At 41.4% G+C, this 23,803-nt stretch overlaps 1 protein-coding gene across 1 annotated transcript in view; it reads left to right on the plus strand.

The window, feature by feature from the left end:
• The window catches only part of ATXN10 (ataxin 10), a 173,595-nt gene that overhangs the window by 3,508 nt on the left and 146,284 nt on the right, over positions 1–23,803 (plus strand). The window contains exons 2-3 of the mRNA XM_066358660.1: positions 20,912–21,103; positions 23,047–23,129. Of these exons, the coding sequence (XP_066214757.1) occupies positions 20,912–21,103; positions 23,047–23,129 (275 nt within the window). The remainder of the gene's footprint in view (positions 1–20,911; positions 21,104–23,046; positions 23,130–23,803) is intronic.

Consider the following 23,803-nt stretch of genomic DNA (forward strand, 5'->3'; position numbering starts at 1 on the left):
CTGGAGTAACAGAAGTGTTATGTAGTGGGGAGGACAGTGACTTGGGAACCAGATAGACCTGGACAAAAATTCTGGCTTATTCCTCAACTTCTCATCTTGAAAATGGGGATGAAACTAACCACTTTATGCAGTTATTGTGAGGAGCTGTAATATATGTACAGCACAGTGTTTATATGTCTAGTAGATGGCATTTATTTAGCACCTACTGTAAAAAAAATAAGAGCCCTGGCCTGATAGCTTGGTTGGTTATAGCATCGCCCCAAAGTGCACAGGTTGCCAGTTTGATCCCTGGTCACGGCACATACAGGAACAGATCTATGTTCCTGTCACTGTCTGTCTCCCTTCCTCTCTCTGAAATCAATAAAATAAACATTAAAACAAACAAACTGATCTTTAAGCAACCAAGAGCCCAATTGTGTTTAATCTTCTGCTTTATAGGAAGCTATTTTTTTAAAAAATAGTAATTCTAATTTTGAGGTTTTGAGGGAAAGGGATTCCAGGATCTCTTTACAACTTTTAGCCAACCTCCAAGTGAGAGGTAATTAATTCATTGTAGTGGTTTTAGATATATCCACAAATTCTTTGATGCTCTGTCCTTCAAGAGGAGGAGGGTAATTCCTATCCCCTTGAGTGTGGGCTGAATTTAGTGATTAGCTTTTAAATAAGAATATGGCAGAAGATGGTGTGTGACTTCTGAGACTAGGTCATTCCTAAAACTCATTGCAGCTCTCTCTTTGCTCTCTCTTGGATCACTTACACTGACAAAGCCAGCTGCCATGTCATGAGGACATTCAAGCATCCCTCTAAGATCTATGTGGTAAGGAATTGAGGACTTCTGTCAGCAATAGCCCTGTGATAAGCCAGTTTGCAAGTGGATCCTGTCGGTCCCAGCCTTCAGGCATGTGTGCAGCTTCCTGAGAAACCCTGAACCAAAACCACTGTACTCAGCCACTCCTGACCCTCAGACCTGTGCAGGACCCTAAATGTTACTGTTATTATTATATTGTTATTATTTTTGCAAGAGAGAGGGGGAGAGAGCCAGAAAGGGAGAGAGATGAGAAGCATTAGCTCATAGTTGCATCACTTTAGTTGTTCATTGATTGCTTTCTCATATGTGCCTTGACTGGGGACCTTCTGGTGAGCCAGTGACTCTTTGCTCAAGCCAGCGAACCTTGGGTTTCAAGCCAGCAACCATGGTTTCATGTCTATGATTCTATGCTCAAGCCAGCAACCCTGCACTCAAGCCAGATGAGCCTGTGCTCAAACTGTCCACCTTTGGTTTTGAACCTGGGCCCTCAGCGTCCCAGGTCAACACTATCTACTGCACCACCACCTGGCCAGGCTAAACTTCTTGAATAAAGTGAGCATATCATATCCCCTGTATGTCTAGCATCTGGCTTAAAGTTTGATAATTGTAGGTGCTTAACCACTTCTTGTGGAGTTACTCCTAATTTATAGCTTATTACTCATTGTGCATGCTTGGTCTTTTTCTTCCACACTCATATAGACAATTTTTTTAAAGCTTCTACCAATATGGCTTATTTTTCCTCTTTAATCTGTGTTTAGTTAAAAATCATTTTTGTTTCCTTCCTTCAAGGTTTTGTACATCCTATTTATTTATTTTTTACAGCAGGATAAAGTCAGAGAGAGGGATAGATAAGGACAGACAGACAGGACGGAGAGAGATGAGAAGCATCCATCATCAGTTTTTCGTTGCAACACTTAAGTTGTTCATTGATTGCTTTCTCATATGTGCCTTGACCATGAGCCTTCAGCAGACCAAGTAAACCCATGCTCGAGCCAGTGACCTTGGGTCCAAGCTGGTGAGCTTTGCTCAAACCAGATGAGCCCGCGCTCAAGCTGGCGACCTTGGGGTTTCAAACCTGGGTCCTCTGCATCCCAGTCTGACGCTCTATCCACTGCGCCACCGCCTGGTCAGGCTGTATTGTACATCCTATTTAATAGTGCAGATACTTCCCTCCATACTCCTAAACCCCTTAACCTTAGTGGATTCTGTTTTCTTTTTTTTTTTTTTAAGAAAGCTATTATTGGCCCTGGCCAGTTGGCTCAGTGGTAGAACGTCGGTCCAGTGTATGGATGTCCCGGGTTTGATTTCTGGTCAGGGCACTCAAGAGAAGCGCCCATCTGCTTTTCTGCCCCTCTCCCTCTTGCTTCTCTCTTTGTCTCTCTCTCTCTCTCTTCTTCTGCAGCCATGGCTTTATTGGAGTGAGTTGGCCCCGGACACTGAGGATGGCTCCATGGCCTCCACCTCAGGCACTAAGAGATTGGTTGAGCAACACCTTAGATGGGCAAAACATCGCCCCCTAGTGGGTTTGCTGGGTGGATCCCAGTCAAGGCGCATGCGGGAGTCTGTCTTTGCTTCCCCTCCTCTCACTGAATAAAAAAAGAAAGAAAGAAAGAGAGAGAAAGAAAGAACTTATTTCATTATAATAATTTACAGTGGTTTCTTATTCTTTGTCTCCTTCTAAAATGGAAGGCCCATAAGGGCAGAAATGTTAGGCTTTTTCATGATTACTGTTTGGATAATGTTTCTTTTTTTTTTTATTTATTCATTTTTAGAGAGGAGAGAGAGAGGGAGAGAGAGAGAGAGAGAGAGAGAGAGAGAGAAGAGAGAGAGACAGAGAGAGAGAAGGAGGGAGGAGCTGGAAGCATCAACTCCCATATGTGCCTTGACTAGGCAAGCCCAGGGTTTCGAACCGGCGACTTCAGCATTTCCAGGTCGACGCTTTATCCACTGCTACATCACAGGTCAGGCTGGATAATGTTTCTTGAATTTGATGTCTTTTATCAGTTTGGGAAATTGTCAGCCAGTATTTTTTCAAATATTGTTTGTCCCCTATTCTTTCCTTCTAGGACTCCAATTACACATATGTTAAACCTTTCATAGTATTTTATATGCCTCATAGGTTCCTTTCTGTAGTTTCCAGTCTCTCTGAGCTTCTGTTGGAAAATTTTGTACTAATCTGCTGTAGTTCTCTAACCTTATCTGCTGCCATCTACTGTGTTCCTAGTTTTAGGCATTGTGTTTTTGAACTACTGTATTGTAGTATTTCTACTTGACTTTTTTTTTTTGGTTTTTTTTTTTTTTTTGTATTTTTCTGAAGCTGGAAACGGGGAGAGAGAGTCAGACAGACTCCCGCATGCGCCTGACCGGGATCCACCCGGCACGCCCACCAGGGGCGAAGCTCTGCCCACCAGGGGCGAAGCTCTGCCCACCAGGGGGCGATGCTCTGCCCCTCCGGGGCGTTGCTCTGCCACGACCAGAGCCACTCTAGCACCTGGGTCAGAGGCCAAGGAGCCATCCCCAGCGCCCGGGCCATCTTTGCTCCAATGGAGCCTTGGCTGCGGGAGGGGAAGAGAGAGACAGAGAGGAAGGAGGGGGGGGTTGGAGAAGCAAATGGGCGCTTCTCCTATGTGCCCTGGCCGGGAATCGAACCCAGGTCCCCCGCACGCCAGGCCGACGCTCTACCGCTGAGCCAACCGGCCAGGGCCTCTACTTGACTTTTTAAAATAGGTTATGCTGTTGAATTTATTTTGTCATTTCCCTTCTTGAACATATTAATTATAGTTAAAGAATGTGCCTGATGACTTTCTATTGTTAGTTTTTGTCCCGAGTTTAGTCATTTGATCCTATTTCTTTTTTTTGAATTCTGAATGATATGCCTGAAAAGTGGAGGCCATTTCCAGGTATCTTCCCTTTGCAAATATTTGAAAACTCAAAACCCAGAACACTAACCATGCAAGAAAAAAAATCGACTATACAATTAGATTTTATAAAAATTTAAAACTTTGGCTCATCAAAAGAAATGAGGAAGGCCTGACCCATGGTAGCTCAGTGGGATAAAGCGTCTACCTGGAACACTGAGGTTGCCAGTTCGAAACCCTGGGCTTGCCTGGTCAAGGCACATATGGGAGTTGATGCTCCCTGCTCCTCCCCCTTCTCTCTCTCTCTCTTTCCTTCTCTCTCCTCTTTGAAAATTGAATAAAGTCTTAAAAAAAAAAAAAAAGAAATGAGGAAAATGGAAGGGCAAGCCATAGAGTGAAAGTATTTGCAATACATATGTCTGACAAAGGACTTGTTTAAGAATGTATAAAGAACTCTTATAACTCAGTAATAAAAAGACAACCTAATTTAAAAATTGAGCAGAACACTTACATTCTTTACAAAAGGAAGATATATAAATGGCCAAAAATGCATGATAAAATACTGAACATCATTTTAGTTGTTAAGGAAATGTAAGTTAAAATGACAGTGAGATACCACTTTATGCCCTTTAGGATGGCTATTATCAAAAGAAGAAAAGAAGAAAGAAAAAAAAGGAAAGGAGGTGTTGGTGAGAATGTGGAGAGATTGGAATCCTTGTACATTGTGGGAATGTCAAATGATGCAGCTGTTGTGGAAAACAGTTTGGTCATTGCCCGAAAGGCTAAACAGAGTATGACCTAGCAATACTACACCTAGGCATATGCCCAACAGAATTGAGAGCAGGGACTCAGATATTTGTATGCTAATGTTCGTTGTAGCATTATTCACAGTAGCTAAAAGATGGAAACAACCCAGTTGTTCATCAATAGATGACTAGATAAACAAAACACCAATACAGTAGAATATTATTTAGCCACAGAAAGGAAGTACTAATATACATGTTACAAATGGATGAAACTTGAAAATGTTATGCTAAGCGAAAGAAGCCAGACATGAAAAGACACATATTCTGTGATTTCACTTACATGAAGTTCTTAGAATAGTCAAATTCGTAGACATAAAAAATATGGTAGAGGTTACAGCTAGTGCTTGACTTATGACCAGGATTGGTTCCGACGTACCGGTCGTAACACGATTTGATCGTAAGTTGAGTAGGCTATATGTACAATACTGTGAAATGATGTTATAAAAATCTTTAAGTCATATTTTATCATAATTTTCTTTGATTATTGTTATATATCATTTTCTTTGTTCATTTTGTGCCATTTGTATCATCTCTACACTATTTTGTTTCTTATTTTTACATTCTTCAGGTTTAAGTAAAACACTGCATTACCAGTACAACTGGTTTAATATATATATATATTTGCAAAGACAATTTCCTCTTGGTAGACATCTTGGGAGGGGTTTGATGAAAAATATCCAAGACACAAAACACAAATTGCTGTACCGAGTCTGGGATAACAGTTGAAATGGTGCACTCGGAGATGGTCCGCACTGTCGTATGCCCAGCTGGGCAGTGCGCTGCCAGATGCGGAGTAGTCGTGGCTAGTGATGGTGGTCGTAAAGTCGAATGGCCGTAAGTTGCATAGGTCGTAAGTCGATCAATATTTGTACTAGGGAATTGGGACAGTGTGTGTGGGAGATTATTGCTTAATGGTTACAGGTTTATACTATTTGGGGCACATAAGTTTTGGAATTTGGTCATGGTGGTGATGGTTGCACAACATTATAACTATACAGTATTTCAGTTATTTTAAATGGGAGAAATTTGTTTGATATATGAGTTGACTGATTTATGAGCTCGGTTACAGAACGAATTAAACTCGTATCTCAAGGTACCACTGTAATTAGGATTCCACTGTCGGAGTTTTGTACTTCATAGGATGTATGTATCTTATCTGACTAGTTTGGAACCTCAGCTCTATTTGGAGGGGGATTTACTGCAGTTTATGTGACCTCTGAATAACACAGGGCTCTGTGAAGGTCTGTTTTGCAGAGCCACTAAAATAGTTTTTTTAAACAACAATTTGTATCTCAGGGCTCCTTCTCTCCCTCCTCCCTCCTGATCCACCAGTATGAAATATTGATACCTTTTTGGATTAGGCAATGAGTTTTAGGGGAAAAGGCTTTTGGGAGGCATAGGCTTAGCTTCCTATCCAGATATTTCATAGCCGGCTATTGCAGCTTCCTCACTCTGTGAAGTGGCAGATACTTTAACTTCTAGTGCCTCAGTTTTTGCATTGCTGAAGTGGGTATTATGATACTGCCTACTTTGTCGGGTTGATGGGGGTAGGAGAGTGTGCTGTCTGTAGAATCCAGAATGGTGTTAGTACATAGTTGGTGCCCAGTAAACACCAGTGTTACTCCAGGCTGTAGTCAGTCATTAGTGGAAAAAAAATGTATGATAATTCTTGAGAATTTTCCATATTTTAGAATAGTACTTGTTAAAACTTTAATTTCATCTCAGTTTCATGATCAGGTTCTTTTTTTGTGTGTGTTTGTGACAGAGACGGAGAGATGGACAGAGAGGGATAAATAGGAACAGACAGACAGGAAAGGAGAGAGATGAGAAGCATCAATTCTTTGTTGTGGCTCCTTTGTCTCCTTAGTTAGTGTTCATTGATTGCTTTCTTATATGTGCCTTGACGGGGGGGGGGGGGGACTATAGCAGAGTGAGTGACCCTTGCTCATGCCAGCGACCTTTGGCCTCAAGCCTGCAACCATGGGGTCATGTCTATGATTCCATGCTGAAGCCAGTAACCCTGTGCTGGTGAGCCTGAACTCAAGCTGGCAACCTCAGGGTTTCGAACCTGGGTCTTCTGCGTCCCAGTCTGACGCTCTATCCACTGTGCCACCGCCTGGTCAGGCTCATGATCAGGTTCTTAAATGTATTTTTTTTTCTTTTTTTGAGGGAGAGAGATGAGAAGCATCAACTTCTTGTGTCACTTTAATTGTTCATTGATTGCTTCTCATATGTCCCTTGATTAGGGCAGGGAGCTCAAGCTGAGCCTGTGACCCCCTTCCTCAAGCCTTGGGCTTCAAGCCAGCAACCATGGGATTATGTTGATGATCCGGCGCTCAAGCCCGTGACCCTGTGCTCCAGCTCCAGCTCCAGCTGGGTTTCGAACCTGTAATTTCAGTGTCCTAGGTTGACGCTATATCTACTGCGCCACCACTAGTCAGACTTAAGCTTTGAAATTACCTCTGGAACTATAGAATAGGAAACATAGTAATAACTTGGTGGAAGAAAAATAGTTTTTCAGATCCAAAAGATGTGGGTAGTTATTTATTGCCAATATTTGAATTACTTGGTAGAAAGTTTTTTTTTACTTTTTTATTTCTTTGAATGCTAGTAAAATTCAGTAGTTTTCTATTTTTCCTTTCTCCAGACACAAGTCTGGAGATTTTAAATAGGAGCCGTATTACTAGTTCACGTGTCCATTTGCTATTATGAGACCACAGTCCTTTAAGACTTTATTCATTTTAGAGAGAGAGAGAGAAGGGGGCAGGAACAGGAAGCATCAACTCTCATATATGCCTTGACTGGGCAAGCCCAGGGTTTCAAATCAGCGACCCCAGTGTTCCAGGTCGATGCGATGCTTTATTCACTGTGCCACCACAGGTCAGGCAAGGAGGTTTTTTCTTTCTTAGCAATATTAACACATTTTAAAAATCTATGAGGATTTCCAGTAAAAAAGTAAAGACTTGAAAGGAACAATGTTATGACTTGAGCTGAGAAATTTAGATGATTTTGCAGGGAATGACTGTGCTTTAGGAACTGACATTTAAGGAAACATACTTGTAAACTCTAAGGAAAAAAGAAAATTAAAGCTTATCATTAGTTTTCTTCCTACTGCTTTTGTTTGTTTCGTTGTTTTTAAACCCCTGACAAATTAAAACTGCAAATACATGATAATATTAATGCCTTTAAAGAGGATGACATAACATAATCTAACAAGTGCCCATTTATCTCACTTGCAGAATCAACAAATGTTAAAATTTTGTCTTGTCCTCTCAAAATCCAAAACATTACCACCAATATTGTCAATATCTTTTGTATTAGAACAAATTACCCCACAGGTTAGCAGCTTGAAACCATAAACATGTATTATTTTGTACAGCTTGAGAGTCAGGAATCTGGCTCTTCTTGAAAGTCAGGGTCAGTTACTTCTGCCAATGCTGGAACTCTTTTTTCTGCCTGCTGGTCTATTGGCTTTAAGCTTTCAAAGTGATCATTCTGGAGATCCTGTGTAAGGTACATTGGAGCTCTCTCTGGGTACCTGATGGAAGTGTTCTTCATCTTGGACCCAGGACATAGTTCAGCACGGTCTAGCGTTGTGGGGTTAGGAACACAAATTCTGCAACTGGGTCACTGGGAGGGATGAGGAAAGGGGCCAGTTTCTGTTAGGCTTAGATTTTCTCTTGAACCTTTAGTTTACTGGCTCACCTTGAGTGAGAGATTTGCTGTATTTTCTCCCTATCTGGGCTCTCTGCTTCCTGTATAATAGCTCTGCATTTTCCTCCACATATTTTCCCAGTGGCCCTAGCCTAAGGTCTTCTATTGGTGATGTGTCATGTGGTACTGGAGATACTGTATGTCTGGTCACTAAGCTGGTCAGCATCTTGGACTAGGTCCTAACTGAAGCTCTCTTGGCTTCCTTCTGACATTGGAGGCACACAGCTTTGTCTATAACGCACACATAGGGCTGCATTGAGTGCGGCCCTTTCTTCTTCAGATGTTGGGGAGTCTATCCTGGCACTGAGTTTTCCATAGGGGCTCCAGTCACCTCAAGGCATAGCACTTTTGTCCCTGACATCCTGCCAGAGGTGAATTGCAGATGGCCTCTGCCCATTTTGAGCATGTTCACTCACTATATATAGGCTTTTAAAATAAGGATGATTACATTATCTGAGCAGAGGGCACATGTTTAAAGTGTGCACTCCTTTCTCACGGCATTTTTCACTCATAACGACATGGCCTTTTCCATGTCTTCCTCCCTACTTGATTGTGACTTTGTTGAGGGCCAGGACTGTCATCTCTATGGTATTTCCTAGCATAGCACCTGGTCCATTTTGGGAGCTCTGTGCACCTTGTCTTGACTGGAGCAGTGAGGATCCCATGGCTGTAATGAAAATCACTTAGTGCTGCCACAGAGCCAGTCAGCAAGGATTGCTCTACTCCATAGCTGCTAATTCAGTGACTGTGTTAGTCACTCTTTCATTTCCTCACTTCCTGTGTGCTCTGTACTCTGCTGTGTTTAGTACTGCAGGTATACTTGATGCAGTACATGTGACTATATTTAGCTCACTCTGAACTACTCAAAGAGAAATAGTTCAAATGCTGCCATATTAAATTTACAAATATAAATGTCTTAGGTCTTCATTCCTTTGTTCATACACACTCCTAATTTTCCCTGAAGATTTCATTAACATTTTATCTCCTACTGAAAGCCTTTTTTGACCTTCTAGATGCCTCTGCCCTGAATTCCCTTTGATACTCTATGCTTAACCTCTTTCAAAGAAGTTTATGTAGAATGTTAGTCACTTAATGGCCTGCAAGGCCCACTACAGTGAGAGCAATGTGAAGGCAGGGTTCTTCCTTACCTCTGTATTCTCAGTGCCTATATCAAGACCTAGCACATAGTAAGTAAGTACTTCATAGTGTTTTTACTATATCCTTGAATATTTAAATTTCTCGAGTCATTAGCTATAAAATGAGAGCATAGAGGAAAGACTAGTGAGGAAAGTATAGAAAAAATATCAAATGTGACGATGACTATGATTTCAAGATGTTACAAACGTCTTGGTAATGCTAATTGCTTGAGTAGATATGTTGACTGCCTTTCATAAAGGAAATAAATTGAACACATCAGAGGTCAGCATACTACAGAACTCAAAAATAACTCTAGCCATATGTGTGTGCACACATTCACTAGGTTTCCCCCAAACATTACTGAGCCCCTGGCCGGCAAGAGTCTTTGAATGCACCAAAACAAAACAAAAATGAAACAAAACAAAAAACCCAAAAAACCCACACGAATTGTCAGCTTAGCTAAGGATGCCATATCATTTTGACTCAACCATGATTCAGATCAACTTTGTTGAGAGAGAACATCAATTAACTTATACTATAAAAAGAACTTTTTAGAGTGATGACAATTTATTTTTATGCCATGAGCTGGAAGACCACATGGACCTATTTGGTAAGGTGTTCTGACTCAACTTCAAAATACAGATGTGGCCAGTGTGAGCCACCCCTCATACTCAATTATCTTAAATGGACAGAGTAGACAGGAAGGAGTTAGAGCCAGCAAATCAAAATAATAAGGTTAGAATTGTGACCAGTAGTATTCTCAAGAGGAGAGGTTCTGAGCTCTTTCATTCTTCCAGGCTTTTGTAGTGGTCCTTGGACCTAAGGGTGTGGTCACTGGACTGTGGGCGAGGACACTCACTCAAAAGCAAAGGAACCCTGGGACTAACTCCAGGCTGAGTCAACTTCTCTAAAGGTCATGAATTTAGAGAGGTCACATTAAAATTGAGAAGATGATTTGTAAGCAAGTGTTACTCTAGTGCAGTGGTCCCCAACCTTTTTTGGGCCACGGACCGGTTTAATGTCAGAAAATATTTTCATGGACCAGCCTTTAGAGTGGGACGGATAAATGTATCACGTGACCGAGACAAGCGTCAAGAGTGAGTCTTAGACGGATGTAACAGAGGGAATCTGGTCATTTTTTAAAAATAAAACATTGTTCAGACTTAAATATAAATAAAATGGAAATAATGTAAGTTATTTATTCTTTTTCTGCAGACCAGTACCAAATGGCCCACAGACCGGTACCGGTCTGCGGCCCAGGGGTTGGGGACCACTGCTATAGTGTACACATGTAGTGTATGGAAGTGTGCTGGACACAAAGTAAGCACAGTTTAAGTGTCAGTGGCTGTCATCATCATTGAGAACATTATAAAACTTTTATCAAAAGATATTAAAGAAAACTTAAATGGTGAGATATACCATTACACGATAGGAACCCTTAATAGCATAGACATCAATTCTTTCAGAATTGAGCTGTGGTTTCAATAACATTCAAAATAAAATCTCAACAAGGTTTTTGTTAGAAATTCAAAAACGGATTTTCTATTTTTTCTTTTTAAATGGCTAGACAAATACTTTTCAAAATTTCCCCCAATATTTCCAGTATCCACCTGGCAGTATACATAATTATTACAATATTATTGACTATATTCCTAATGCTGTACTTTACATCCCCATGATTATTTTTGTAACTATCAGTTATCAGTTTATATTTCTTAATGCCTTCACCTTTTTCACCCAGCCTGCCAGCCACCCTCCCCTCTGACAGCCAGCAGTCTGTTCTCTATATCTGTGAGTCTGCTTCAATTTTTATTTTGTTCTTTAGATTCCACATAAAGGTGAAATCATATGGTATTTGTCTTTCTCTGACTGACTTCACTTATCCTTCTATGTCCATCCATGCTCTCGCAGATGATAAGATTTCATCCTTTTTTGGCCAGTAATATTCCACTGTATAAGTGTTCTACAACTAGTGTATTTTATCCACTTGTCTTTTTTTTTTATTTTATTTTTTTAACAGAGACAGAGAGAGAGTCAGAGAGAGGGATAGACAGGGACAGACAGACAGGAACAGAGAGATGAGAAGCATCAATCATTAGTTTTTCGTTGCGCATTGCAACACCTTAGTTGTTCATTGATTGCTTTCTCATATGTGCCTTGACTGCGGGCCTTCAGCAGACCGAGTAACCCCTTGCTTGAGCCAGCGACCTTGGGTCCAAGCTGCTGAGCTTTTTGCTCAAGCCAGATGAGCCCACGCTCAAGTTAGCGACCTCAGGGTCCTTTTGCATCCCAGTCTGACGCTCTGTCCACTGAGCCACTGCCTGTCCAGGCTATCCACTTGTCTTTGATGGACACTTGGGTTGCTTTCATATCTTGGCTGTTGTAAATAACACTGCAATGAACATAAGGGTGCATATATTCTTTTGAATTAGTGTTTTGGGTTTCTTTAGATATATACCCAGAAGTGGAATTGCTGGATTGTCAGGCAGTTTTAATTTTTTGAGGAACCTCCATACTGTTTTCCATAGTGGCTGCACCAATCTGCATTCCCATCAATAATGCATGAGATTTCCCTTTTCTCCACATCCTCACTAATATTTGTTATTTGTTGATTTATTGATGGTAGTCATTCTGAAGATGTGATGTGATAATCTCATTGTGGTTTAAATTTGTATTTCTCTGATGAATGTAACGTTGAGCATATAGTCATATGTCTATTGGCCATCTTTATGTCTATTCAGGTCCTCTGCCTATTTTTTAATTGGACTGTTTTGTTTTTGATGTTGAATTGTATGAGTTCTTTATAATTTTGGATATTAACCCCTTATGAGATGTATCATTGGCAGATACTACTTCTCTTCAGTGAGTTTTCATTTTGCTGGTTTTCTTTGCTTTTCAAAACCCTTTTAGTTTGATACAGTCCCGTTTGTTTATCTTTTTCTTTTGTTTCCCTTGCTCAAGGAGATATATCAGAAAAAATATTGCTAAGGGATAAGTCAGAGATTTTACTGCCTGTGTTTTCTTCTAGGAGTTATAGGTTGTCAGGTCTTATATTTAAGTTTTTAATCCATTTTGAGTTTATTCTTGTGTATGGTGTAAGAAGGTGGTCTAATTTCATTTTTTTGGCATATATCTGTCCAACTTTTCCAACACCATTTATTGAATAGATTGTCTTTACCCCATTATATGTTCTTGCTTTCTTTGTCATATGTTAATTGACCATATAGATGTGGATTTATTTCTGGGCTCTCTATTTATGTTCCATTGATTTATGTATCTTGTTTTAATGCCAGTACAATGCTGTTTTGATTACTGTAGCCTTGTAGTATAGTGTTTTCTTTTGTTTTTTTTTCTATTTTGTTGATTGTATTTTGTGATTATCACCCAAAGTCAAATAATTTTCCAGCGCTGTATTTTGTCTTTCTTTACATCCCTCTTTGCTCCCTTCCTCCTTCCTCCCCCCACGCTCCCTCTGGTAACCACTTCTTTTATCTATGTCCATGAGTCTCAGTTTTATATCCCACCTATGTGTGAAATCATGTAGTTCTTAGCTTTTTCTGATTTACTTATTTCACTTAGTATAATGTTCTCAAGGTCCATCTATGTTGTAAATGACAATATATCATCATTTCTTATGGCTGAGTAGTATTCCATTGTATGTATCTACCACATCTTTATCCAATCCTCTATCAAGGGACACTTTGGTTGTTTCTATGTCTTGGCCACTGTGAATAATGCTGCGATGAACACGGGGGTATGCGTGTCTTTGTGTACCAATGTTGAGTTTTTTGGGATTTCTGGGTCATATAGTAGCTCTAGTCTTAATTTTTTGAGGAACCACAATACTGTCTTCCATAATAGCTATACCAGCTTACATTTCCACCAGCAGTGAATGAGGTTTCCTTTTTCTCCACTAGTATAGTTTGATACCAGGTAGCATGATACCTCCAACTTTGTTCTTCTTTCTCAAGATTGCTGTAGCTATTTGGGGTCTTTTGTACTTTCATATAAATTCTTAGATGATTTGTTCTAGTACTGTATCGTGAAAAACACCATTGGTATTTTGATAGGAATTGTATTGAATCTATAGATTGTTTTATGTTATGGACATTTTAATGTTATGGACATTAAATGTTATGGACATTTTAATGTTAATTATTCTTATCCACGAGCATGGTATATGCTTTCATTTATTTGTGTTTTCTTCAATTTCTTTATTGTCTTATAATTTTCCAAGTACAGGTCTTTTATCTCCTTGGTTACATTTATTCCTAAGCATTTTATTTTATTTTTTGATGCAGTTGTAAATAGGATTCTTTTCTTAGTTTCCTTTTCAGATAGTTCATTACTGTTGCATAAAAATGAAAAAATTTCCAAATATTTATTTTATATCCTGCTACTTTACTGAATATATCTATCAGTTTTAGTAGTGTTTTGGTGGAATATTCAGGGTTCTCTATATGCAGTATCATGTCATCTGCAAATAATAACTGTTTTACTTCTTCCTTCCCAGTTTATTATCATTATTATTTTTTTAACTTTTTTTATTTTATTTTTTTACAGAGACAGAGAGAGAATCAGAGTGAGGGATAGACAGGGATAAACAGACAGGAATGGAGAGATGAGAAGCATCAATCATTATTTTTTTTTGTTTTTTGTTTTTTTTTTCTTTCATTTTTCTGAAGCTGGAAACAGGGAGAGACAGTCAGACTCCTGCATGCGCCCTACCGGGATCCACCCGGCACGCCCACCAGGGGCGATGCTCTGCCCATCCTGGGCGTCGCCATGTTGCGACCAGAGCCACTCTAGCGCCTGAGGCAGAGGCCACAGAGCCACCCCCAGCGCCCGGGCCATCTTTGCTCCAATGGAGCCTCGGCTGCGGGAGGGGAAGAGAGAGACAGAGAGGAAAGCGCGGCGGAGGGGTGGAGAAGCAAATGGGCGCTTCTCCTGTGTGCCCTGGCCGGGAATTGAACCCGGGTCCTCTGCATGCTAGGCCGACGCTCTACCGCTGAGCCAACCGGCCAGGCCTCAATCATTAGCTTTTCGTTGCGCATTGCAACACCTTAGTTGTTCATTGATTGCTTTCTCATATGTGCCTTGACCACGGGCCTTCAGCAGACCGAGTAACCCCTTGCTTGAGCCAGCAACCTTGGGTCCAAGCTGGTGAGCTTTTGCTCAAACCAGATGAGCCCATGCTCAAGCTGGCGACCTCGGGGTCTCGAACCTGGGTCTTCCGCATCCCAGTCCGACGCTCTATCCACTGCGCCACCGCCTGGTCAGGCCCTTCCCAGTTTAGATGCCTTTTATTCCTTCTTGTCTGATTGCTGTGGCTAGGACTTCCAGTACTATGTTGAATAAAGGTGAAAGTGGACATCCCTGTCTCGTTCCTGTTCTTAAGGGAAATGCACAAGCTGATTTTCTAATTTCTGTGGGGAGCTTCTAGGTTTTCTGTTATTCCCTGACTCCTTTATGGCCTTGTAGGAGTCCTTTTCTGACTCCTTTTCTGACTCAGCTTTAACACCTATCTCACGTGCCCTCAGCAAAATTCCCTGTCCTCAATTTCACTGAAAATCCCTTTCACCTTGATCTGAGTGAAATGTGGCTGACTTCTGTGGCCTTTCCCAGAATATCCTAAAAACGAGAGACTGTCACCTCCTACATTCAGGTACTGCTTGGCCTGAAGGTGTGGTAGGTGTTCTCAGGTGTCATTGGTGCTTAAGACCTCTTTCCTTCATACTCCCACCAGCTCTTCATGCCATGCCATCAGAGTAGTATACCCCATATACAATCTCTTCTGCTGTTAAGTGAGACCTGTGGGTCACTCATCTCATTTCTTGAAGAAATTTAGCTCTAGTTCACTGTGAACTCGGCATTACTTCTCCTGTCTTATATCTTGGTTATTTCAGCATCTACATAGGTTATCCTTTCAGTACCCTTACCTTTTATTTCCTTGACTTTCTCTCTGCCAGTGGGTTTGGTGCTCCCCCTCTACCTACATATTGTCAAGTGCTACCGAGGTCTTACCACTAACTAGTCTGCATTGCTTCCACAAAATAATGTTGGGAGTTTCACCCTGGCTTCTTGTTTCACCTTCTCTCTCTGTGTGCCTATTCCAGCAAGTCTTCTAGCAGGACCTATGACCTGTTGATCCCTACTTCCTACTCAATGCTCCTTTTTTTCCTCATGCTCACTTTGCCCTTCTTAATCCAGTTTAGATTTGTGGTCTTTGAGTTAAGAATGGTTTTTATATTTTTGAATGGTTGGGGAAAATGAATAAAATTTCATGACACATAAGTGTCAGTGACATTAAAAAGAGTTTTACTAGGACACAGCCATGTTAATTTCTGTGTTTCCTAAGGTTTTTTTTTTTTAATTTTATTTATTTATTTATTTATTTTAATTTTTCTGAAGTTGGAAATGGGGAGGCAGTCAGACAGACTCCCGCATGCGCCCGCCGGGGATCCACCCGGCATGCCCACCAGGGGGCAACGCCCTGCTCATCTGGGGTGCCGCTCTGTTGCAACCAAAGCCATTCTAGCACCTGAGGCAGAGGCCACAGGGCCATCCCCAGCGCCCGGCCCAACTTTGCTCCAATGGAGCCTTGGTTGCGGGAGGGGAAGAGAGAGACAGAGAGGAAGGAGAGGGGGAGGGGTGGAGAAGCAGATGGTTGCTTCTCCTGTGTGCCCTGGCCGGGAATCAAACCTGGGACTCCACGCCAGGCCGATGCTCTACCACTGAGCCAACCGGCCAGGGCCACTAAGGCTGTTTTTGTATTACAGCAACAGAGGTAAGAAGCTGTAACAGAGAGTGTCAGGCCCTCCAAGCCCAAAGTGTTTCCTCTCTGACCTTTTACAGAAAAAGTTTGCCAGCCCCCAGAATGGACCAGTCTGGGCTGTCAAGGACGGCTGGAGAGGCCTGGATGTAGCAGAAGATGGAAAGAGTGTGAAAGAGGAGAGTTTTGAGGTCTGTGAAGGTGGATTTCAAAATGTTGCCCAAAGCTATTTCTGGCAGCAGATAGAAATGTTTTATTTTCTGCTCTTACTCTATCAGCCCAGTCAAATCTGTAGGCAGGGCTTATGGTTTTAAGTAACAACCACTGATTGTTAAATGTAATCTCTGAACTTGTGTGTATTTTAATAGGTTTTCTTAGTGACAGTGGTTAAACTACTCTAAACCACATATGTCAGTTTTTAATTAAATCTGAGGTATTAGAATAAATCTTTTAACAACTATGAAAGTCTTAGTTGTAGCATTACAGTATCTTACATTTAGTTTCCTCTTCTGTAGGAGGTCCCACCTGATGAATTAACTGCAAAGTGTGTGTACATATGGTGTATTATACCTATCGAACCTGTTACGTGTAATCATGGGTAGTTTTCTTTAATTTGACTCACACAGGACTTGCCGAGATTAAACTTACAGATCTGTTCAAACTTGAAGGAAATGAAATTCTATCTTTTGTATAATTCAAAGGCTTTTTTTTGGGCCTTTTTTTATGTTGTGTAATGTAGCATTTCATTTATATGTTGTCTTCAGGGTATGCATTCCTATCTAATAGGAATGTCTAACGGTTGAATTTTAATTGTTCTCTTAAGTACTTTCTGCCTCCTGTGAATGAAGTAGCTAAGCTTTCTAAAGTCCTTGTGAATATTTTGTGTTCATTTGGTTAAAGCAGAAATGACAGCAATTTTTATTATTAATAACGTAATATAGGAATGATTGACTGATCTTGACTAGCTATTTTGCTGTCGTTAATCATTACACATATTTGGCTGTGCTGTCTTGACAGCGGATATAGAATTTGTAGACGGAGTACATTACAGCTACTTTGGATAATGTCAAAAAAGCTTTCTTTCAAGGCTTTTTCGAAGGTAAAGAAGTATAGAAGAGAGTTAAATGCTTTCATCATATTTACTGTTAGTAAAAGCTTTTTTGTCCTCATCTGATAAAAGTTGTTCATGTATTATATTGTATAAAAATATGGTGAGCCTAGCCTGTGGTGGCACAGTGGATAAAACGTCAACCTGATGTCACCGGTTCAGAACTCTGGGCTTGCCCAGTTAAGGCACATACGACAAGCACAATGAACACTGAAGTGAAGCAATTATGAGTTGATGCTTTTTGCTCCCCCTGCCATAAAATTAATAAATAAAACTCTTGATAAAACATGGTGAATAAAATCTATAGCTATTACATGGCTCTAGGAAAGGGTCCCCCGCCCCACTCTTTATAGTGGGATGCAAATATTTAAGAAATAGTCTCTGCTCTCAAGAAATGTAAAAGATAGTCAATTGGGTTACAACTTTTCTCCCTCGCGCCCCCTTTAACATCCATTTATCATGTAGTGGAGAAGAGAAATTAGATGTTTGTTCAATGTCAATCAGAAGATGTCTGCATCTTAATATATGCCATTTTTCATGTTCTGAGTCCAGGATATGTGGATTTCTTCACAGAAATGGGAGAGTTGAACCTGTGCCTCAATAGCTCCTTTCTCCGGTTGCTGTCGCAAAGTGCACTGATTTCACCACTCACATCAGGCCTGGCACCAGGCTCAGAGCACATGTGCGGGAGGCGATTGGATCACATACCAAGCTGTGAGCCAGTCACATACCACTCTGATTATATTAATAGTCTCATCACTATTTTAAACTTGAACAAATACAATTAGCGAATGCCAGTTCTGGACCCTAGATATAAAGGAAAAAAAAATCTCTGTTTTGGGGGGATTAATAGGCTAGCTGAAGAGTAGACCGAAAGTGAATATAATTTGATGTGGGTAAGTGTTGGTCTAGTCTTCTGGACCGAGTGCCGAGCAACGTGGAGAAAGGGACTGGTTCACCTGGAGCAGTGGAGGAGTTTCCCCAGGCAAAGTGAAGAAGTCGCAGGATTCTTCCAGGCTGAGAACTGGGTGGGAAGTGTGGAAAGGGAGTTCTGGTGGAAGGTGTATGTTTGCGCAGACACAGAATTGCAGTTGCTTGGTGTGTTCAGGAATCCATGGGTGTGCAACCTGGGGAGAGCAAATGACAGCAGTCACAATCTCAGGTTTTTTTTCCTCTGCACCCAGCTGTGAACTATTGTGTGCCAGATAGACGCTGCCAGGCTACTCTGTAGTGGCTATTAAGATTGACTTTGGCTTAGTTAAACATTTTTCTTTTGGTTAAAAGTGTAATAAAGGAAAAAGGCATGGTGTATAAATGAAAAATTAACAAGTAAACTTGTAAATCATTGACAGAACAGTTCATGGACTAATTTTTTTTATTGTTAGAATATTGGTTACCTGGTTTTCCTAAGAACAATACTTTTCTCCTGTCTTGTTTAATCTACCATAGTTTGATTCCAAAGCTTTTGCTGTGCTAAATATCAATTTTGAGTAAATTGAATGTTAAAATTTCAAAGGGTGACATCAGGGGAAACCATTCCTAATAGGAAAGTGATGCCATGTGAGAGGTAGCTTGCAAAGGGTCAGCTAAAAGAAGCCTTCTTTATCAAAGGTGTAAACATATATTTCTTAGCCATTTTACTAGAAAAAAGAGGCTTTACTCTATATTCAAGTTGTAAACTCTATTTTTATCCAACTGTAAGATTAAATAATACATTTAGTCTTTGCTGTAGAAATTGTGATCCCTCTTGGCATTCTTTGAAATGTTTTAAACTCTTGGGTATTTTCTTAGCATTTAATGTCTGTACTGTATTTAGGATTTCCTAAAGCTTTTTGAGAATGTTAATGTATGTTCTCTGTTGGTATATTGTCGCTGACAGTGGCTCACATACTTAATTGTTTTATACAGTTATTGAGGCAGAATCCGTGTTGTACTGTCGAGTTGTCCAGTTTTTATTCACCCCATCACTGTAACCTTGAGACAGAGCTTCATGACCCACTTAGAGGGGGCTGACTAGGGAGATAGGGGTGAATTATTTTATGTGTGATATCTTAAATTTTGATTAATTTACATTCTGCCTCTTTCCAAAAAACAATTTTGAAGTACTTGAAAAAATAAATATAATTAAATAAAATAAAAGATCAGGGAGGAGATTGGAGAGGAGAAGCCAGATGGGAAAAATAGGCTTAGTACTCAAGAGTCATGCTGTGGGATTCACATCGTTAAAGGTGAGTTCTGGATTTGGCTCCAGATGTCATAAAGGCCCAGACAGAAGTCTTTAGTGTGATTTATATTTCTGTCCATTAGATACAAATACACCACTTGGAGTACAAGATTCATTGTCCTAAAGCCCAAGGAGGGCGTTCAGAGCTTTCGTTCAGAGTAAGAGAAGCACGAACAGCCCCCTGAAAGTGGGGTTTGGGTTGCCCTGTGGAGTGGGGGAAGTTTGGAAGTCAGACTGCTGCAGTTGGTACTGCAGTCCTGCCACAGATTGCTTGAGAACTGGGGTACACTGCTTGAACCACCCTACTGTAGTGACCTTATCTTCTGGGCAGGGAAGGAGGGGAATCAGTGTCTTCCCAGGACCTGAGCAGGCCTGGTAACTTGAGGCATTTAATGGTTGATGGTTCCGCATAAACGTGCAGCTCTCCGATGGCCTGGCGTGCAGGAATGACATGTAGGGCGTTGTGATTACAGGATAAGAACAAAAGAAGAACATTCATCTGGTCAGAATCAATCTGTGAGAATGTCTCAAATTGTTCCACACAGCAGTATTTCTTCTAAAGCTGAAACAGTGCTGCTTCTCTAGGGGACTCATGGAATGAGGAAGTTGGCTTGCATTTAGGTGCTGTGTTGTACAATAGAATTCTTACCTTCATAGCTTTGGAATGATAGTGCAGGCCTGCTCCTGGCATGAGAAGCATGTGGGAACCAAGATGCCAGAGGGGACAGGTGCAGATTAATTTCTCTGCTGGGCACATACTCTGTTGAAGAGTGCTTTCTCTCTGTTTCTCTATCTTCTTTCCCCTTTCCCCTCCCCATCTATGTACGTGAAAGAGTACATACATATGCATGCACAGGTGTGCGCACATGGATATATGCATGCACACGGACTATGTGCATGCACACACACCTGCACACTCACACAGAGCAGGTGTTGCCAGCTTCTCTGTATCCAGAGAATGGATTGTATCTTTGCCTCCGAGACAGTCTTTCTGAATATTGTTTCTCGTAATTGTGCTTTAGCTATTATATATTGGGTGACAGGATATGGCAGTATTCTGTATCTAGAACATGAAATGTAGATATTCCGTTCAGAGTAAGGGAAGCACGAACACTCCCCTGAAAGTGGGGTTTGGGTTGCCCTGTGGAGTGGGGAAGGTATGGAAGTCAGACTGCTCAGTTGGAACTGCAGTCCTGCCAGGGATTGCCTGAGGACCGGGGCACACTGCTTGAACCCCTCTACTGCAGTGACCTTATCTTCACAGTGGAGAGGACAGTATTGGCTGAATGCAAAGATTAAATGAGATAACAGTAAAAAAGGTCAGGAAGGACAGTGCCTGGCGCACATCGCTTTTGTTTTGTAAATTAGGGAGTGGGAAGAGACAGGCTTAGCCCACTTCCCCACAGAAATAAGTTCAGGTGTATTCCAAACAGGACATACGGAATTTTTGTTTCCCGGTTTGTGACAGTTTTGTTCTTTTTCAGAGAAACCGCGCCCAGGACTATCTTCCAAAGAGTCTTGGATATCTTAAAGAAAAATTCTCACACTGTTGAACTGGCCTGCAGAGATCCATCGCAAGTGGAGCACTTGGCGTCCAGCCTGCAGTTAGTAACAGAATGCTTCCGCTGTCTCCGAAATGCTTGCATAGAGTGTTCTGTGAACCAGAACTCCATCAGGTACTCCCTGTGGTCACACACCTGCCTCTCGCTTCATCTCTGTGTGTGTGCGTGCTGCTCTGTCCTACTGGTCTGTCTGCTACTGGGTGTTTGGGCATCGCTGTCTCCTACGGGTGGGGTACTCTGAGTGTACACAGTGATATATAAACATGTATTAGAGTATGTTTAGTGCTTATTTAGGTTTCTCATTTGTATTTATGTTTTGAGATATTTGGTTTTCTACACAGCACAGTGATCTGAACTTAATTTTGAGTCATGGATCCTAGATTTTGTCTGCCTGAATGCAAAATCGAGGCCTCACTTGTCTTAGTTGTGAATGTTTTAATTCATTTCAGTGTTTTAATTAGTGACCCTTGTGTTTACTTTGAAAAGATAGCATGTTTTGTGAATGTCTAAGATGACTTATCTTAAGATTTCCTTAGGATTGTGTGGAGTTGCCCACTTCCCTTCCCCGTTCCAGTGGCTAGAGGCTGAGCGGAGAGCTGCTCGGTGCTGGCCATGTTCTTCACATGTTGCTCTCCTCCCACAACTGAGCACTTTGCCTCTTTGATTTTATGGAATCTGCTTTTTATTAAAAATTTTTACTTGAGATGAAGTCAGAAGCCACAAAGAGTATGCTCACCTTTCTTTCCTGAACTTGAATGCAGACAAGCCTCCAGGCCTCCCTGTCACTGCTGTGATGGGTGAAGTCGGGCTAGTCCAGAAGCCACTTGAGGGACGCCCTGCGCTGCCTAGACAGTTCTGATACCTGAGGCTTCGATATGATTAATGGGATTTTTAAGATGAAAGGAGAAGGGAAAAAAGCTAGGGTTGTTTAACTTCAATTCTAAACCAAACCTGCCATCCATTTGCAGATAAATGGATAGAAACAATTATAATCTTGATAATAATAGTCAACATTTAAAAAACATAACTAGTTATGTGCTGGGAGAGTGGGCTGGAGGCATATTTTCTTCATCCCTTCCTAGGCAGGGAGGCATGCTAGTGTGATGGGGGCTGGCAGGGTCATCTCAGTGCTTAGCCAGGCCAGCCTCGCAGGGAAGGAAGCAGCATCCCGTGAGCCTCCCCTAAGCATCAGGCTTTGTAACCTGGGCTTGACTTGCAGTAATCCTGAGAACAAACTCAGGAACTAGTGTGCTGCTGTTTTTCCATTTTTATGAAAGAACTGTGACTCAGAGAGTTTAACAAATTTCTCTGTAAGAGTCCAGCAATGTTCTTTCTGACTCCAAACTATAGCGCAGCTCAGAAGCAGTTGCTTTAACAATCCTGAGACACCCCCTGTTGTGTGTGACTCTGCCATCCCTGTGACAGCCCTTGAGCCTGGACAGGACCTTCGTCTTTTTGAGTACCAGTTTCATCCTCTGTGAAATGGTACGCAGTATTTTCCCCAAGGATTGTCATGAATTTTAAGTGAGTTATTCATATAAAATGCCTGCTGGTGCCTGTGCATGGGGCTCAGTAAAGTTAAGCGTTTCTGCCCCCACCTGGGGACAGGTGTATAGGAAATAAATACTTATGATAGTACTTTGAAAACAATTTTTGTTTTTTTTTAAATGCAGAAGTAATATATGTAAACTAAAAATTCAGATGTTACAAAAATACTTCTTCCAGCTTTGAGAGGCTGCCTGCATTTCTGGGCTCATGGCCTCCTTCCCTGACTCTGCCCCTCTGTCTTCCCCTTATAAGGATGATTCCATTGGCCCTCCTGATACTCCACGTTACTCTTCCCACCTCAGGATCCTTAATGTACTCCTTACTGTGAGCCCCCTTTGCCCTGTGAGGTCACATATTCACAGGTTTGGGGAGCACAGTGGGGCACCTTTGGAGGCCATCATTCTGCTGGCCACAGGAACTGTCACCAGCAGACTCAGTGCTGTTTTTCAGTCATTTGAAATACAGGCTTAGGAAGATGTCTAACTGTCTCTTTTAACCATATGATGCAGGAACTTGGATACAATCGGTGTTGCTGTTGATTTGATTCTTCTTTTTCGGGAACTGCGAGTGGAACCGGAAGCCCTGCTGACAGGTAGCTTGCAGTGCACTTCATGAATTATTTATATCTTTGAAAGGGTTTAACTCCAACGCCACGCCACGTGTTACATCATTCATTAAAGCTGATGTTCTGTAACGATACAGGAAACTTTATTAGACACTAAAGACGTAGAAGAAAAATTGCAGCAACTTCCTTTTTTTTTTTTTTTTAAAGCTTCCTTTCTTACCTCTGTTGTGGACTGAGCTGTGTCCCCCCAAATCCATATGATGGAGTCCTAAGTCTCGGGCCCCCAGAATGTGACTGTATTTGGAGACAGATCCTTTAAAAAGGTAGTTAATGTAAAATGTGGTCATTTGTGGCTCTAGTCCAGTGTGAGTGGTGTCCTTATAAGAAGAGGACATTGCCTGACCTGTGGTAGTGCAGTGGATAGAGTATTGACTGGGAATGCTGAGGTCGCCGGTTTGAAACCCTGAGCTTGCCTGGTCAGGGCACATATGGGAGTTGATGCTTCCTGCTCCTCCCCCTTTCTTTCTCTCTCTCTCTTCTCTCTCTCTCATTCTCTCTATTCTCTAAAGTGAATAAATAAAATCTTAAAAGAAAAAAAGAGGACATTAAGACACAGGGAAGACCATGTGAGGACACAAGGAGAGAGGCCTCAGAAGGAACCAGCCCTGCAGTGCCTCCCTCTCACTCCTGGCCACAGACTG

This window comes from Saccopteryx leptura, chromosome 1 (genome assembly GCF_036850995.1).
Source record: "Saccopteryx leptura isolate mSacLep1 chromosome 1, mSacLep1_pri_phased_curated, whole genome shotgun sequence".
In the NCBI taxonomy this organism is placed as follows: domain Eukaryota; kingdom Metazoa; phylum Chordata; class Mammalia; order Chiroptera; family Emballonuridae; genus Saccopteryx; species Saccopteryx leptura.